The sequence below is a fragment of the Netta rufina genome (assembly GCF_964035555.1).
Source record: "Netta rufina genome assembly, chromosome: 5".
NCBI lineage: Eukaryota > Metazoa > Chordata > Aves > Anseriformes > Anatidae > Netta > Netta rufina.
Window position 1 is genome coordinate 34,251,487 of NC_140128.1, and position 19,108 is coordinate 34,270,594.

Here is a 19,108-nt window from a genome sequence, read left to right on the forward strand (position 1 = left end):
GCCCTCACCCCGTGCCCCCGAGGGACCCCTTTTCCTCGCCAGCTTGTGCTCCAGGTCTGTGCGGAGCCGGGAGGAGCAGAAACACACATTTTTCAGCATAAATTATCCAAAGCGAGGGAAGGGAGAGAGGCTGGCAGCTGGTGGGGCCAGCACACGCTTCTGCTCCCCCGGGGGTGGAGCGCAGTGGGGATCGCTGTCCCGAGCCAACCCCAGTGCTTTTCTACACCATCAGGAATTCAGAAAGGTTTTTTTGGCCAAAACCCTGGTGTATTTTCTGCCCGTGTTTCAGCCCCCTCTTGCTTGGCCCTGCTCGCCTGCTATAATTAGCAAACCTCATTTGTTCAGCTGCTCTCCAGGAGGCCAAGGGGAGCTCATCAGGGCTAATTGCTGAAAGCCTTTAGAGGCTCTCCATGAGCTTGAGGCATCCTCATGTGTTCCTGGCTGCTGTTGGAGGAGTTTCCTTTCTTGAGTACAGCATTTTGAGGGTGCCACAACAAGTAGGAGTGGGAAAAGTGTTGGTGGGGAGGGTGGTCCTCTCCTGGGGGACCTAGGGATTGGGGGTAATGCAATGGGGCAGCCCCCAAAATCCTAAACTCCTCTGCAGGGGCTCAGGTGAGGAGAGGGAGGAAGGTCTCTGCCTTCCTTGGAGCAGGTCCTACAGCTTGCAGGGCTCAGGGAGGAGGATTAAACCCATGAATGCAGAGAGGAGGTGCCCAGACCCCCACGTTACAGCCCTTTGGAGGTGCCTGGCTGTGTAGGAATGCTCAGCCTGCAGCCCCCTTCTTGCAGTAATGGGCAGTGCCATTGCAATAATATGTAAGGCAATTTTGGGGGTGTAATCCTGAAGCATGGGGAGTGAAGGTTGCTACTTGACTTGCCTTGGAGTCCCCCCAAAAAGGGGTGGGGGCAGGCTTCAGGGCTGCTTGATAACGCAGCTTAATGGAGCAGGGGCGTCCCGTGCTGATGCTCTGGACAAATGTTCCCAAGCTTTGCTGCACTGTTGGAAAATGCCAGCCCTCAGGAGACATGGGGAGGGGGGGTCTGGAGGGCTGTCCTGCACCTGGGGGCCGTCAGTCCTTCCAGCCTGATGGCAGGGCTGTGATGGGAAGCCGATGGCTGGGCCCTGTAGAGAAGAGCTGGAGAGTTTCAGCCTAATCATCCAAAAGGCATCTCCAGGGCAGTGATTCAATTTTGCAAGTGTGTAGGCTGCAAATCTGCTTACCAGATTTCTGGGAAGCTTGGAAGAGGCGAATAACACAGAAACATCCTTCCCAAAAGCTCCTCGCATGCTGGTCACTGGCAGCACCTCCCAGGCATGCTGAGCCCCTTCAACATCCCTTTTGCACCTTCTGCAAATCCTTCCACTGAAGAAGTAATGTGTGTGTGTGTGTACCACCTGGGCAGAGACCCTAAAACATTTTTTTCCCCCCTACGTTGTGCTTGGGTTGAGCAAGATGAGTTGTGGTTTGTTTGTTTGTTTGTTTGTTTGTTTGTTTTTGCATTGATGCTCCCAGTCTTGTGGTACCTGCTCCTCCACCCGCACACCCTGTGTGGTTTGGGGGAGTTTTCTGAAACATTAAGGAAACCAAAGGGCCCGAGGCTCAGCTTCAGCAGCCAAAGCCTTGCTTGGAAGGGTAAAACCATGCTTACATAGGGATGTGAAGTCTGATTGCAGCAGCAGGTGTGATCACCCCTTAGCAAGAGGCACAGAGTAAGCCTGTGGAGGGGGGAGCTGCTTTCAGTTCATTGCATGCTCTTCATCATCATCAACCTCGTACTTTAAAAGAAAGGTTTGGATTTACTTTATAAAGTCTTTGAGAAATTAAGTGTTTGGCCATGTAGCTTTGCCTGGAGAGCTGTGTGCATCTGGCCTCATGGCATCCCCAAATACACATAAGAGAGTGTGAAGCTGGTGGTGGCATCTTCCAAGCAGGTGCTGGCTTTAGGCACTGAAATAAATGCAGACTCTCTAATCCGTAATATTAATTTAAGTTCAGAGCAAACTGCAAGAGGCTGAGTCTCACAAAGTTCCCTGGCTTGAAGAGGCTTGGTCTGAATGCTTGGGGGCTGTTGGGTGCTGGAGCCTGGGGAGCAGGAAGACGAGCCCCCAGGAGGGTGGTTTCTCTCCCAGTTCAGGCAGACACAATGGAAAGGGGTAAGTAAAGAAATAAAACAGAAACAATAGTCCAGAGCCATCCTTTCAAAACTCTGCTGCTATTTATATGTCCGTGTTCTCACTGTGGGTTCTGCTGCTTGTTTTATTGCCATTACGAACTGCTGCCAAGTCGCCTGGGAGTTCGGGGAAATTCAGGACTGGTCTCCAGGGTCAAAACTTAGAGTTTCCGGTCATCAGAGGAGCTATATCAGCCTTTATTTCTTTTGTTTCCTTTATTCCTTTTAAACTGTTTGGTAGTTCTGAGTACTTTCTCCAGCTGAGCACAAGCCTCTGCAAGATGTGGAGACGCTCAGCACAGCCGAAGGCTTTTGCTGGCACTGAAAGGAAGGTCTGGGAACTGCAAGGGTGAAGAAAAGCCAAAAGAAAACACCCAGCACAGAGCATCAGCTCACATGTACCTGCCTGTGGTTTTACAGCATTTCTCCCAGGTCAGGAAAAGCAGATAAACCAGGGAGAGGTACTGAGGGGAGGGCAGGAGGATGGCTACAGATGTACTGTCCAGGTTTGCCTCCTTGTGCTCATCCCTATGCCTCTTATGTATAACTTTGGGGGAAAACGGGTGGGTTTTGGGGTGTAGGGTTTCAGTAGGATACATCTCTGTGATGAGTGTGGTTGGAGCCTGGGGCATGCAGCTGCTCTCGCCCAGGGAAAATCACAGAGAGACACTGAGTCCTGGAGGTGCTCCGCTGCTCCCACCCTTCTTTTGTTCTAGGTAAACCCATGCATCTACTTCTATAGTTTTTCTTTAAAAAAAAAAAAAAAAAAAAAATCTTCCGTATAGACTGGGCGTGCTCCTGGGAAGCTTTGGCTGTGATTGCTGGCGCTCTGAAGCTGCAGAAAAATATTGATAGTAAGGGCTAGTCCTCACAAAGGACAAGCCTGTGCTCCTTACCCCATGAGCAAAGTCCCCACAGCTCCTCACACTCTGTTTTCTGAGCCTGAAACATAACCATAGGACTTTAGATTGCCTGCAGCACCCCTTTCTATGGGACACACTGCAAGAAAGGACACTCTTATGGGACGCTGATATGAAACATCAGTAGGAATAAATCTTATTCCCTGCTTTTTTTTTGTTTGTTTGTTTGTTTTCCCAATTTATTTTCACCAGAAAGCATCATTGATTTTTTTTTTTTTTTTTTTTTTTTGAGCAGTCCTTATTGGTGCTGCTGCTGGGTTGAATATGTTTCCCACCTCATCCCTTTCCTGAGCATCAGCAGCTGGAGGAGCCACATTCCCACCCTAAAGGCATTGTCAATCGAAGTTCTCAAGGTGGCACATATTAATCAGAGCCTTTGGGAAGCCCCCCAGTAAAACAGCAAATTGGTGGTTTCCCAATATTTAAGCTTTTTTTTTTTTTTTTTTTTTTTTTTTTTTTAAACCCACCATATACCTCCAAGCCTGTGCAAATTTGGTTGAGAGTAATAAGCAGCAACAGGATGAACAGGGCATGGCCTCAGGCGTTCTACCTCATTGGATGCAAAATGGGAAATTTAAAACCTTTTCAAAATCTACAAAGTTAGGAAAAGTGGGGAAAAATACCTCATTCTACAGAGGGGACATAAAGCTTCATAAAACCATACATCTCACTAACTGCATCCCACGGACTTGATCTGCCTGAGTTTCTCTAATCCCCCCTTGGAGTGATTTGCCATCCTGCAGCTACCAGGATTTAATTGTTTGCCATGTGAGAGAGCTTTTCCCAGAGCTTGTCTCACTGCCAACAGCATCACGGGTCACCCCCAGCACCTCGGGCACTGGGAAGCTGGGAATGGCTGATACCTGCCACGATTTTCTGAAATTTTGGGGTTCCTACTGTGTCCCCTTTTGGCTGGGGAATTCAGAGGCAAGAGCATCAGGGATCATGGACCTGTCCTAAAGATAATTTTTAACTTCTCTGTCCTGTTTTTTTTTTTTTTTTTTTTTTTTTTTTTTTTTTTTTTTAGCTAAACAGTGCTTTTATTAGGGCAGAGGGATTTATAAAGACAAATTATTAATAATAATAATAATAAATGACAAATCCTATCCTAATAATTCAGCCAGCCCTGGTTTAGATTGTGACTGAACGACTCTGAATTGCCATCAGATTTTATTAACTTCCACTTGCTGCCTTTCTTCCAGCTTGAGGGGCAGCATGAGCAGCATAAGCCCAGTGATCTCAGTCTTAATGTCTTTGGTGGAAAAAGAACCTTTTCCCTTTATTTAAACTAGCTTGGTCCATAACCTTGATTTATTTTTATTTTTATTTTTATTTTTATTTTTATTTTTATTTTTATTTTTATTTTTATTTTTATTTTTATTTTTATTTTATTGTCCTAATTCTCCCCATCTCCTTCCAGAAATCCCAACAAACTCCAGCTGGGAGAGCCGTGCCCTCTTCCTGCAGTGCTTGGTACCCAGCCCCACATCCATCACCCATCGCTTTGTTCCCACCCTCCTAATCTCAGGACCAGAGAGAGCAGATCCAGAATCCTGTCAGGGTGGACACCACTGCCTTGGATCTTTGGGTGAGCCCCCCTCCTTCGTTTCTCCTCATCCTGGATCTGAACCTCCTTCCACCCCCAGGAGCCCAAGCCAGCAGCAGGGAGATGCTCGTCCTGGTGTCACCGACCAGTTTTTCCCCACCTCCCACAGTGGTACTGCCCAAAGTGAAAAGAAAAACTAATTTTGGAGTCTGTGAGTTGGGAGATGCATCTCCAAGGGTTTTTTTTGGGTTGCAATGAAGGATTTTCCCAGGGGATTTGGCCACCTTGAGACCCTCCTTAAGAGCAACATTTCCTGGGGTGAGTAGTGCTGTTGTCTTTGGACCTGGTGCTTGGCGTTGGGTTTTTGGTGTTTTTTTCTTTTTTTCCTCAGACCTGAGAGGACTTAAGGGGATGCCAAGCATCTCATTTAGCATGAGAAATGGGGAGAAAACTCCAATAATAATAATAATAGTAACAGTAAAATCAATCAACGGAATGAGCGGCCTTAGCACTGGCATGGCTCATTTACGCATGGATCTGCAGGTGTGTACTAAGAGCTCATCCAGAGCCACCTCAATAACTGCTTAAAAAGGAAAAAGAGGGGGAAAAAAAAAGTTATTGCTGTATAAGCAAATGCTTGTTGAAAATATTTGTAAGACTTTCCCAGCTCCATTTCTTACGTAAAAAAACCTGCAGGGGCCCGGGGTGGGAAGCAGAGCAACATTTTGTCTTAGATAACACTGCTGGCTTTGCTTGGATCAAGTTGCCTGGGCTATAAAGGTCTCTGACGTGGCTGCAGGGCTGGGAGCAAAATTCCCTCTCGGGAAAGAGGAGCAAACCCTATAGCACCACAGAGAAATATCCGGGTGAAGCGCTCGGTCAGAGACGGTTGCCCCTGGGTACCGCCGGAGCATCCTTTAACCTGCCTTTAGGTAAAATAAAAATGTGTGCTTTTTTTGGGGGGGGGGGGGGGGGGGGGGGGGCTGGCAGGGGGATGCAGTGGGTGGGTGTGCAGAGCCAGGGGAGGCAGCACGTGGTCCCCCGACAGGGACAGCAGCACCAAAATCTGCATTATTGGCCCCGAAACAGAGTGTATCAGCCAGGAGGGGCAGATGATGGGGACAAGCTGGTGCCACCCCACCAGGTTGTCACTGCTGGTGTCCCCATGCCCGCTTTGAGCATTGGGTGCCGGGTCTCTGAGCAAGGGCTCAGCCAGCACACCCAGATGGGTGGCTCTTCCCCTTGGGCTGTGCATTAATCAAATACTTTTCTAGACGAGGGGGAAGGAGAATGGAAAACTGGTGTCCTGTTACGGGGTCACTTTTCAGTCCTCCCCCCTGCTCCAAGCACCCCTGCAATATTTTTTCAGCCCCCCCGGATATTTACAGCAGCTTTGCGAGACAAGGGGAGCTGCGTGGCAAGGCAGAACCCTGAGCCCTGCGGAGCCCCAGCCCTGTCCCCCTCCCCTCCGGTGGCTGAATTTCGGTGGTGCAGAGCACTGGGAGGCTGCAGGAGGGATTTCTCTTACCTTCGGGGTCACTGCGAAGCCTTGCAGCTTAATTTTAACTCTTCACATTCTTTCGGAGCCATCCAAGAGGATTTTCCTTCTTACAAGGGAGAGGAAGCAGCATCCCTCGCACCATGCCCATCGCTCGCCCCGCTGGCCGAATCCCCGATGCCGCCTGGACCTCGGGCTTGAGGGAGATGACGGAGCCCTGGAAAGGTGCCTTGGGCTGCCTCGGCGTGGCTGTCTTCTTCGCCATGACCATCGGCATCATCTCCTGGCAGGCCCTGGAGCAGTCACCGGAGGAGTGGGTGCTGCGGGGCCGGGCGGGAGGGGTGCTGTGGGAGCGCCGCCGGGGTGCCCTGCTCCTACGGGCACTGCCTGAGGGGCAGCCGGTGGCCGTGATCGCCGTGGGTGGAGTGCCTGCGGCTGAGCCACCCCCTCCACGGGACCGGTGCTGGCAGGACGGAGGCCAGTTTTGCTACGCATGGGAGGAGGAGGCCGAGCTCCGTCTCTCCCTCGAGCCCCCACCGGCCCCTGGCACCGAGTGTTACGGCGTCCACTGGACCCCGCTGCGCCCCGACGTGATGCTGAAGGTACCGGGGATCCCCCACTCCACACCCTCTTTCTTCACCAAACTAGCCCAAATATCAAGGATTTGGCCCAAATTGTAATATTTCCCTAGCGCAGCTTGTGGGGTTATCCCTCATCTTGCATGGCTGGAGAGTGCTGGGTGGGAAAAAGTCCCCCTCCAGAAGTCTCGTGCTCCGATGCTGACCACCCAAAGTACCGAAGGGGCTGCCACCACCTCCTCCCAGTGCTATGTGTGTATGGATACCAAATAAGTAATTGCTGGAGTGAGAAGTGGCGAAGCGAGACGGGGAAAGCTCGGGAAGCTCCCTGCCAACCCCAGGAACAATGCGGCATCTCACGGCGCCCGTGCTCCTGCTGGGATGACAATTTATGGAGAGTTTTCATTCACATGTTTTTTCCTTTTTGGCGCTAAATGGCCTTATTTCGTGCTGGCGGACGGTGCCTGAGCGCAACCAATCGTCCTGTGCTAACATCAGCTTGTGTTCGTTTGGGAGGTCTCGAGGGGATGAGCAAGAATAGATTTTCTTCCCCCATTAAAAAAAAAATAAAATAATAACAAAACTATTGGAAAATATGATGTGGGGAATGTTAAGTGTTAAGAACAGCTTCCGCGCCCCCCCCCCCCCCTCCCAGCTGGTGTAACTGGTTCAGCTGACACCCATGCAGCTATTCTGGGCCTCCAGCGTTTCCACTTTAATAATTTACATCTCCCCTCCCTGCCCCTTGTCGAGACGTTAACCTCTCTCTGCCCCCACAGCAGGAGCAAGCTCTGGGAGTATCCTTGGTGGTGGGGGGGTGGGAAGTGGTACCAGGGCCAGGTCAGGCATGGGGGCCATCTCTGCTCACCCAAAACCCCTCCAGGTTTCAGGGGGACCCGTCCCTGCACGCGGAGTCACACGGGAGGCTAAGTCCTGCTGATCCCCTGCTCTGGCAGAGAAGGGAAACCCTCAGGGGCTTTGGAGCACTGGGCAGCACGCAACAGCAGACCTGGGGGAAGGTTTCCTTCCCTCCCTCCCTCCACAAGCTGGAGAATTGGGCCCCTTGAACCTAACTACGTTCAACAAGGCCAAGTGCAAGGTGCTGCACCTGGGTCGGGGCAATCCCAGACAGGAGTACAGGCTGGGAGAAAAACTCATTGAGAGCAGCCCTGCAGAGAAGGACCTGGGGTGCTGGTGGACAGAAAGCTCGGCAGGGCCCAGCAGTGTGTGTCTGCAGCCCAGGTGGCCACCTGCATCCTGGGCTGTATCACCAGAGGGGTGGCAGCAGGGCAGGGAGGGGATTGTCCCCCTCTGCTCTGGCCACGAAGATGCTCGGAGGGCTGGAGCACCTCTCCTATGCAGAAAGGCTGTGAGAGCTGGGGATCTTCAGCCTGGAGAAGAGAGAGCTCTGGGGTGACCTCACTGCAGCTTTTAAATACTTGCAGGGGGCTTATAAAAGTGGAGAGCAACTTTTTGCTCATTCATATAGTGATAGGACAAGGGGGAATGGTTTTAAACTAAAAGAGGGGAGATTTAGATTAGAGGTTAGGAGAAAATGTATTACTCAGAGGGTGGTGAGGCACTGGCACAGGCTGTCCAGTGAAGCTGTGGATGCCCCATCCCTGGAGGTTTTTAAGGCCGGGCTGGATGAGGCGCTGGGCAACCAGTGAAAGGAGGAGGGAAACCCACTACCTTTGGCTTTAAATGAGAAAGTTAAAACTTTTGTGGTCTTCAAAGTGAACAAAATATGTAACTTCCACTCTTGATTTTGTAATTTCTTTTCTCTTCCTTCTCTCACACCACTCAATAACTAATCAACCTGCAGGTTGCAAAAGAGTATTTATGCAGAATTTCAGCATTTTTTTTTTTTCATACCTAAAAGCCCAGCTCTTTTCTTGTGGAGGAAAAGCTTAAAGCCAAATATCTTCTAGCAGATCAGATGCAGAAAGCAAAAAACAAGCAGCTACCAATTCATGCAGAAAACCCTTAAATCTCAGGTTTTGGGCATTTTTCTTCCTGGAAGATGGTGCTGTGCCAATGCTGCAATAGCAGGCAGGGGTTTGCATCTTATAATGCAACGCGTTCATGTATTTGTCCCCAGGATGAGACATTTCTCTCTCCCTGCTGCAGGATTGCTTCTCCATGGCCAATATCTCCTGGTACGGAGGGGCGAGCATCCGTGACCAGCGCTGGCCATTCAACAGTGTTGATAGCCCAGCACAGCCCTTTGTCAGCGGAGATTTTGGCAAAAACCCCACTGGATATGGCCCTGTGCTAGAAAGATACTTCCTAGGATCAACAGGTATCTGCCTCATTTCCCATTTTTCCCAATTTCCTATGGCTTTAATCACTGCCTCTACCTATCCCTCCCCTCATCTACAAGGCTGTTAAAGAGCAGGGTAGATAACTTGGAGATTATAATATATTTTATAAATGGGATAACAGCTAGCATGAGTAGATGAGGGATGGATCCCAAACCACCCTATCTCTGTGGAAAAAGCCAGTGTGTTGAACCTTGGCTGCATTTTACAACTCAGTGCCTTCCTCTCTGGAAAATGGGGTTTTACCCAGGTTACCCCAGGGAAATCCCTTTCTCTTGGCATGTCTTTTTTGGGCAAATTCATCTCCCCCTTCTAGTGAGACTAGAAGTCTCTAGTGAGATGGAGCAGGATGGGTGCAGCTCCCTCACTGCCTGCTCCCCTGGCTGGCACCATATAGTTAAAGTTGGAAGTGAAGGGCTGGATATTCTTGCACGGTCGGGGCAATCCAGGGGAATTTTTTTTTTCCAGGGAGTGGAAAAAATTCCAGGGAGTAGCTGGACTCTGCCTGCGTGTCCTCATGGCCACCAGCACGAGGACGTGGAGGCATCAGGAGCCAGCCATCGCTTTTTCCTTTCTTTTCACCCCAAAGGAGTGACAGTAACGGTGGCACCCGATGTGCCCTTCGTCCTTTCGCTGGAGAGCAACCAGCATTTCTGCCTGGGTAGTGCCGGGGGCCCCCTGCAATACCTCCTCTGCATCAGTTCCGACGTGGCCACCGCGCACCGGCACGTGGGCACTCAACTGGTGGAGCCGACACGGGTGCTGCCAGACATGGCCCTCCTGGGGTAAGCTGCTCCCTCCATCCCTGGTGCCACATTGCTTTCCAAGCCCTAATTAGTTAAAAATAAATAAAAAATAATAATAATATTAAAAAAATATCTTGCTGCTTTATCTCATCTGCTGCCATAGGTAGGGCAGTGATGCTTTTTGCTTGCCTGTCTCCATCCTCTTGTGCTGAATGTCTTGTGTCAGAGCGAGATGCAAACTCTTCCCCCCATTTTCTCCATCACACAGGTCTCCCATCTGGCACTATTATGGCCCAGTGGGCTCAGCTGCCAAAATTAAGCGGGGTTTGAGGTCGCTCACCAGGAGACTGAAGCGGCACCGGCTTCAGGAGGGGATCCTGGCCCTGGGGGAGCGCAGCACTGCCACTCTCGCTGCCGTGGTATGTCCCTTCCTGCCAGCCCCTGTGCTCGAAATGCAAGCCAAGAGCACCCTTAAACCCCTCTAAAAGGGGGGTTAATTAGATTTCTTGAAAGTGCAAACACACCTGTTCTGTGGGGTGGGGAGTTTATTGAGCATCCCTTCCCTGGGACAGGATGCTTGGTTTGGGGTTTTGCCTGTGGATCTGGTGACACTGAGCTCAGAGGCTTTACCACTCCCATTAAACACATTTTTCCACCTTGATTCCTTGCAGGAATACGTGTCCATGGAGCAGAGGAGGAGGCGCAGCTCAGCCCATGCCTGGGACCCTGCATTGATCAACCCCCTGCAGCTCTCCATCACGCTGTCCCCCTACACCAGCATTGCCTCCCCGCTCTTCCTGCGCTCGCTGAGGGACAACGAGGCCAGCTACTGGCTGAGCCTGCAGCCTCGCTTCGGGGGCTGCTTGGTATGGGACATGGCCCCCCACCTGCACATTAACCCTGTTTGTGAAATTAAAGCTGAATAAATACTCCCCGCCCACAGCTCGGGACAGCCCCATCCCCTGCTTGGGGCAAACCCTGTGGCTGTAGGGCAAAGTGTAGGGGAGGAGCTTTCCTCCTGCTCTGCAAAGAAGCAGCTTTTGAATTTCCACTGCTGAAAGATGTTTCAAAAAGTCACCAGCTTGCAGAAAGTAGCTCAATGCTTTATGTTCCCCCCCCCCCCCCCCCCTCCCTTTTTTATAGTCATTTGATGATCCACCAGTTTGCCACCCACTGGGGGATTCTTGGGGAGCGGAGTGTTTTCACTTTCACGCATTGCAAACTGCGGCGCCATCCACCCTCCAGCCTAGGGGGTTGGCAGGATATTTGAAGGGTCTGACCCATGTTTTCCACCCTTTTCTGCAGGTCCCACTGCTGACCACATGGAAGGGACGCCTCTGCGCCCGCCTGAATGTCACCAGTGAGGCAGCGCTCAGCTGGTACCTGGCCCGTGCCCGGGCCCTGCGGCGGGCACTAGGGGCCGCGTATGTGGTCTTTGAAGGTGCCGAGGGCAATGCCTTCCTGGAGCAAGCCATGTCCCCTCCTGCTGAGCTGTCTGGTGACCAATATGCTGGGGCACTGGCAGCAGCACTGGCCACACTGGGGAATGCCACGGTCATCAGTGCTGGTGCCAGGTGGGTTGCAGTGAGAAGATGCTTGGGATGATGCTTTAAATGTGCCCTCAGGATGCTGCATGTGTGTGGAGATGTTGCTCTCATGTCTCCTCTTCTGGCATGTTATTTTTTCAATATTCTAGAGCATAAAAACGCTGAAATGAAATGATGTTTAACTGTATTAATGCCAGATGCAATAAAAATGCATCTCATGGTTCATGGGCATTCAAGCTTCAGGATGCTGCCTCTGCTGCAGGATGGAGGTGAGCCCTGCAGTCATGACCAAATCCTCATGTTGGCAGTGGCTTATGGTGCCAAATGGCTGCAAAATTTCTGACTTTTCATGCTTGCATAGCCCATAGCAGTGTTAATAGTTGAAATTATGCCTTGAGACTTTTTTTCCCCCCACTGTTGTGATGGTTAGCAGATGGGAAGGCTAACTTTGCAAAAGGCTTTCTGCAAAATGGAAAGCAAGGCTAATAGGAAATGGCTATTTCCATGTTTTGTGCAAAGAATTTATGGTGAACTGCATGAGAAAGCAATTTCAAGTTAGTTAATTTTCAGAGAGAAAGGGGGGTTTCATGTGCTGAGGCACTGACAGGCCAGCAGCTGCTGGGGATGTGGATGGCTCCTGCTCAACCATCTGCGAGTCAGTGGTGCAAAGAGGCACTTCTCTAAGCATTTTTAGCCCATCTGGGACCGTACCTTTCCTGGTGGGCAGTTTTCATACCAGAAGTGTTTCATAAACCCTCATGTCAGCCTGTCTCCTAAGATGAAAGCGGACATTTTTGGGGAGTCAGCAAAATGGGCACGAGGTCAATGAAGAATCCAAGCTGTGGGAGCAGATGGACGCAGGGCTAAACTCTCCTTGGCTAGATGAGCTCCAGACTATTTTTAAGCCAAGGCTTGTCATGAAGGTTTGGACGTGACCCTTTTTGGCTGCCAGAAATGCAGTGGCAGGGGGCTGCTTCCAATATTAGGCTGCTCAGGGGCATGACCCACCGCACCACCAAGGAAACCCTAGGCATAGAAATGCTACTTAGAAAAAAAATAATAAAAATGAAATAATAATTTAAAAAAATGGGGGGGGAAAAAAAGAAAAATGATGTTTTCCTATGGCAGATGGACAAAAGCGGTCAAGAATGACAGCCGCCCAATGCAAAACAGATGATCATGAGTGAAAGCCAAGAGGAGAAATCCTCCCTGCAGGATGCATCTCAGTGGGGTTTATGCTTTGGATTTGGGGCCCTGCATGGGCCAAGGCTGAGGGTGCTGTTGGGATACCTTGGTTGATGTCTTGGCTATGTTTGTGGGGAGTGTTTTCCCATCAGCATTGGTGTAGCCACGTGTAGAGTAGGAAGGGAAAGTTTACAGCCCATGGCTGCAAGGTGGATCACCAAATGTGGACCTCATGGGGTCAAGCCAGGAGAAGGAAATCTTTGAATCTGGGGATTTGGGAAAACGTTCCAGAGGAAGCAGGTGGACTGGGGTGGCCACATGAGATGGGGCAGGCTCAGTGGGTAGGACTCTCAGTGGGGAGCACTGACCTCCCTTCCACAGAGGTCCCTGGTGGTCAAGGAACCCACATCTGACCACAGAGTCTGCCGAGACAGCCGGAAATCTTAACATTTCTGCTCCGATCCTTCTAAAAACAGCAGGTTTGTGCTTGTTTCCCCACAGATCTAGTCACCTACCACTCTTCGTCCAGATGAGCCCACGGCGCTCGGACTGGAGCCACGCGGGCCTGAAGGGGGTTATCCCCTCTGTGCTGCACTACAGCCTGCTGGGCTACAACTTCTTCATCCCCGATGCAGTGGGTGAGGACTTCTTTCCTTCTTTGCTCCCCGTTGCTGTCTTTGCTCTGTTTTTTTTTTTTTTTTTTTGTTTGTTTGTTTTTGCAGCACTTTTTCAGGCAAGAGGAGCACAGGCTTTAGGGTGCTATAGGGACGCTTCAAACGTTTTGTTCCCAGGATCCAGTTTTGATTTGATTGAGGGTTACTAGGGGAATCAACCGGGGAACTGAAAACAAAAAAACACATTGTAAATCTTAACAGGCAGCCAGCTCTCTGGGGATGCCCTTCGTGGAGCTCCTTAACCGCGTGTGGAGGGCAGCCCGCTGCCTCTTGCAGCTTTTCTTGGGCTAAAACTGTGACAAAAGCAAGGAGGGAGCCAACCGCTGGCAAACAGCATGCCTGGGCTCTTAGACGGGGAAATAAATATTCCTGAAATGCCAGCAGCCACAATCAAAGTTTATATTTCTGCTCCAGAGTATGATGGCATGAGATATCCTTCAACAACAACAGGAAAAAAAAATAGAAGTTGAGAAACACTCGTGTAATGAGGGCTGATGAGTGGCTCGTTTTGCCTCTCTTCTTGGAGGTGGCCGTGTTATTTGTTTGAACCTTGCCACAAGCACACGAGTCATCACAGGGGCTCCACATGGAGGTGATCAAAGCCAGCAGAGCTGCAGACAGCCCTGAAAAAAAAAAAGTGGTGTTGAGCAATTTTCAATTTGCTATTTTTAGCTGGTTTTCCTTAGAAAACAAGGCTTGGGCAATCATGGCATGTCACTGCTGCCCTGAGGAGATGTTGAGTCTGTTGGCTTTTGTCAATGGGACAAAGGATGAGAGAGCAGGGCTCCATCCCTGCAAGGGATGTCTTTGGGCCTCGTTTCATGGGATACCAACAGCATCGTCTCTTTCTTCCCATTTGGGGACAAATTCACTTTGTGCCTTTCTGAGGACTGGTGGATTTTTCCAACCTGCCCTTCCCTGTTGGTACTGGCTGTGTTCTGGTGAAGCAAATTTTTAGGGTTTCTTACTGTCTCCCCTCTACCTGTCTTGTTCATTTAGGTTATCCTATCAAGTCTTACCTGACCAGCATCCTTTGCTTGGGTATAATGGCATCACCTACACTTTAGTGATCCCGGTTTAATCCTAGCATGGGATCTGGGCGCAATATTGTACTGCCTGCTTTTCCCCTTGAATATCACATTGTGACAGCCTCAAGAGACTGGAGTATTTTTCCATGATGCACATCAAAGTGGCAGAAAAATCCATTATATTCCCAACACTTTTATTTGCAAGAGGAGAAAGCCCTTTTTATGATGTTCTGCTAAAATTTAGAAACTGTCTCCTGGTACATCATCCCCAGCACGAGCCCTATCAAACATCCATCTCCAGCCATTTCAGGATGTTTAATTGGGGAACAAAGGAAGAAAAAACACATGGGTGGGGATCCAGCTTCTCTTGCATTGGGGTTGTGTGACCTGCTTGCATCAAGAGCAGATGGCTTTGGGCTGTCCAGCTGTCCTGTGAGGGGGTGTCCCCAAGAGGCTTTTCTCTGCTCCTTGTCCCTGGCAGGAGGCAGCCTGGCTGGTGATGCCCCAGGGGACCAGGAGCTGTACGTGAGGTGGCTGCAGATCGTGACCTTCCTCCCCGTGATGGCCTTCAGCACCCCACCCTGGCTCTGCTGCGACACCTGGGTATGTATCCCCCTGTTTTGCGGAGGAGGAGGAGGGTACATCCATCCTTTAGGGGATAACCCCCCTCCCAAAGCCACTAAAATTCCCATTGGGGGAAACCTGGGGCTAAAATCCACTGTCCTACTCGTGCCACCCACAAAAGCCTGCTCTGTGCCCCCAGCGACCTCATCGCTGTCCACTCTCAACATTTTTTTTTGCTACAAAATTCTTGTGAATTGATGCAGCTTTGTGCTTGGGCTATGTGCAATGGCATGGCTGGTACCTACAGCACCTCTGGGTATGACAGTGATTGTCACATGTGCCCCTGCTTCCCTTTTGCTGATGGAATTGCTTAATTATAGTTTGATCAAATAGTTTATATGATATGAGAGTGAAGCCTGTAGATTTGCCATAAAGACCTGTTTCAGTGGTTGAAAGCGTTTTCCTGGGGATGTCTCCTTTAGGGCATTAAAGGAAGAAGGTGATTCCTTCAAAAATCATGAGGAAGGATGTGGGGAATGCCATCGTATCTCTTTACTAGCAGCAAAAGAGTTGTTTGTTTTGGTTAAGGATATCAGCACTCTGGAGGATATCACCCACCAGCTGATGTCCTCAGCTTTTATATTGAAATGGGTAAAAATCAACCATATCAACCACCTTTGGCTGCCATCAGGATCTTGCAGTTCAGCAATTTCTCTCCCTGAGGAAATGCATGTATTGTTTTTCCGTATTTTTGGGGTGAAGGGATTGCCATGTATCTCTCATGCAGGTCCTGAACTTTACCCGGCAGTGCATACAGAGGCACCGGGACTTGGTGGTGCCACTCATCCTAAAATACAGCGAGGAGTGGCTGCGTTTGGGGTACCCCATCTTCCGCCCGGTGTGGTGGCTCAGCCCAACAGACCCAACCGCTTTCACCATCGAGGATGAATTTCTCATTGGAGATGAGGTGGGGAATGTGGAGACAATTCTCCCAAAGGGGTAACACGGGGGGGAGCATAATCCTCTGTGAATTACAGCAACACTTTGTGCTGCCTTTGCATAGGGATGCGGCCAAGGAGGGGACACAGTCTTCTAAAAAATATCCAAAACTCAAAATCGAAGTTCATCAGCAGTGAGTTTGTAGTTTTAACATCAGGGCAGCTTGTGTTGCAGAGTTATCTTCTCAGGTCCTGCTTGCCGCCTCCGGTAGATACTGTGATATAGGATTTCCAAGCTTGAGTTTCTTAACACAAATTCTTCAGGTTCATTGTATATGTTGTTTTGTGGATGTTTATTTTTTTAAGGAAACTTTCCCTCACTGCAGGAAATTGTTAAAATATCTTTCTGTTTCTCTTTTAAAGTAAAAATCAAAATCAGGTAGGATGTTTTAAAACATATAAATCCTTAGCATAAGTGAATTTGAGTGGCATTGTGCAGAAGAGACATTTCTGTCCTGATGCCCTGTAGGGTGCATATCCAGGTTGTAACTGCAAGCAAGCTAAAGCTTAGCTACTTCCCCCAAAATCACTCAAAATGAAGAATCCCTGATGTAATCAAAATGGTCTGGTCTGTGTTAGCCTGTGTTAGATTTCCAGTAAAATACTGCAAAATCATCTCTCCCTGGAGATGCCGAACTATGGTTTGGCTGAAAGCTCCTGAAATACGGTAAAACATCAGGTCTGCTCTGTCAGTATTGCAGGGCGAAGCACTTCTGATAAAGTGTCATGTGAGGCCAGCAAAATCTTGTCTGATTTCACTTCAAAAGGAGCCTGAGCTGGCAGGGGAAGAATCCAGATGGGGATGTTTTGACTTCCAGTATGTCTTGGGAAGTTGGAAGAATGGAAATGTGCTCCAAAACCTGCCTGGTGCCATTTGGAGTGCCACTAACAATTAATTACTGGAAGGTGGTGGTTATTACATAAGGTGGTTCTGTCCTGGCGTGGTTTGAGGCAAGGCTAAGCATGAGGATGCTGGGATAAACCTTTTGAGCATTGATCTGGATGTAAGCATCTGCTGCAGGGAGCTCAGAAACATGGCTTTGTGCTATCACCATCATATTCTGGCATCTGAGCTGTCTCCCACACCTTTTTGAGGAGTAACTCTGAGGTGGGAGGATAGCCCTGCTTTGAAATCCACGTGTGTTTTTTTTTTTTTCAGGTGGATTTGTACATTTATTACAGCCAGATCTCTGTAGTCCACATGTCTTGGCAGCATACTTACAACCTGTTGAATCCTTTCAGCACAAGATGTTGAAATGTAATGGCAAGGAGACAAGTGGCACTCGGTCAGCAAAAAATTATCAGCACATGCAGCATCACTTCCCATCAGCGCTGTCTGCCTGGCAAAACTGGATATTGCAAGAGACTGGGAAGCCAGGTCATGCTCCAAACACATCTATAAAGGCCACAAGGGTCCAAAACTGTCCCCTAAAGTGAGCTAAACACCACATTACCTCCTTTGGGGTAATGCTGCTCAAGGAGCATTGATGTACAGTGTGGGGATTGACCAAGACCTCAAAAAGCAGATTTAAGAATGAATGATGCATAAATTTCTTACACTATTTCTGCTTTTTATCCTTTATTTTTTCCATTATTGGCTTTCCTGGAGTTTTATTTTTATCCTTTCATTCTCTCTTTCTTCACCATGTGCATTCAGTACAGCACAAACGCAAACAGCAGCTTTAAATTTAAGCCAAAGTGGCTGATTTATTCCCCCCCCCCCTTTTTTTGTTCATTTTTCCTTTTCAGAAAGCCTGTGTTTTCCTTGAAAAAGGCTTAATTTAGGGCTCTGAAAACCTCTTTCAGTTTCTGAAGTGAAATAATTTATCAAGTATAAATATCCTCAGCATACTGAGACCTTTGTTTGTTTGTTTGTTTTTTGCTTTTTTTGTTTGTTTGTTTCAGTAAAGGGTGAAAAAGCCCTCACAAACCCCTTCTTCATGTATAGAGGACTCCAGCAATGGGACAGTCTTTCCCACAATTTGAAGGGGAAAAAAATCTGTAAAGTTCATTGGGGACTGTATTACCCTGACTAAGCCACTGTAGAGGAGCAAACAGAACACGCTTCTCCTTATGACACATCTCCAAATGGGACTCACTGATTTGTGACACAAAAGGACATTTTAAATGCTTTTACTTTTTTTTTTTTTTTTTTTTTTCTTTTTTCTTTTTTAATGCTTTTTATGCAATTGCCCATGTACTAAGGCCACCAGCCAGGACTTCCATGAGCACTTCTGGGCGCTGAGCAGCTACATCTCTTGCATCTCCAAAGGAGCCTCGAGTCCACAGAATGATGAATGAAAAGTGAACCTGTTGCTTGAGAATCAATAACTTGTATTATGTGTATTGAGCACAAGTTGTTCCTAGAGCTTATCTAACCTGAATCTAACCAGATCTCCTGGAGAGGAGCCCTAGGCAGAGAGCTTTTGAAGCCCAGCTTTATGGCAGCCCACATCTAAAGCTCCCATAGCATGATCATTTCTAATTGAAATACAAGTTTCTGCTTGTCTCGCTGCCAGGTAGTGTTTGACTTCATTTATTAACTCACAATGAAGGGTTTGTCCAAATCAGATTACCCCCAAGCAATGGGTGACCGGAGAAAAGAGAAATTCATGCCCCAGTCACAAATCTATGTGGCATGGGGATGTCTCTCCCTTGACTCTGTGCCACCAATTCCCACCACAGCTCCATAAAACCTCCTCAAAAGCTGCTTCATATGAGCCTGAGCCCACTCACAGCCTCCCTGCATCCATCCTGTCCTGCTCAACCTGGAAGCAGGAGCTTTGTTTTGAACAAACACCCTATTTCTGATTGTGGTGTTTATTTTTTTTTCAGTTTGGGTCTTTTAAAAAATATGAGCTGGGTGGATCCTGGAGGCTTTTTCTTGCAAGACATGCATTAGATGGACTCCAGAGGTGATTTTTCTCACAAAATACAGGCTGGACAGACTCTCAAGGCTCAGTCCAACAAAGGCCATTGCATCACTTCTCACGGCAATTGTGGAAGCCTTGACCACAGTGGCTGTGGCTTCTGCTGCTTGCACACAAGGACAATCTCATTTGCAGCTGTTAAACAAAGGTTCTGACTTTCTCTGCAATGACCCAGCTAACCCTCCACCTGCAAAATTATTTTTTTCTTTCTCTCTTTTTCACTGCAGGTCTTGGTGGCCCCAATAACAGAAAAAGGGCAAACGTGGCGAGATATCTACCTGCCTGGAGAAGGGCACCAGTGGATGGACACCAACACTGCCCGTGTGTTTGATGGAGGCACTATCCTCAGGAATTACTCTGCCAGCCTTGAAGAGGTGCCAGTTTTTGTAAAGACTTCCTAA

General features: G+C 48.9%; 1 protein-coding gene across 1 annotated transcript; it reads left to right on the plus strand.

Annotated features, from left to right (window-relative positions):
• Positions 1-6,279: 6,279 nt before the first annotated feature.
• On the plus strand, positions 6,280-19,108 carry LOC311210354 (SITS-binding protein-like; the record flags this gene model as incomplete). Its single annotated transcript, XM_084288252.1, has 10 exons — positions 6,280-6,738; positions 8,845-9,016; positions 9,625-9,820; positions 10,050-10,200; positions 10,453-10,647; positions 11,087-11,355; positions 13,015-13,151; positions 14,697-14,818; positions 15,567-15,746; positions 18,935-19,108. The coding sequence occupies 10 exons, from the start codon at positions 6,280-6,282 to the stop codon at positions 19,106-19,108; spliced, it is 2,055 nt and encodes a 684-aa protein (XP_084144378.1).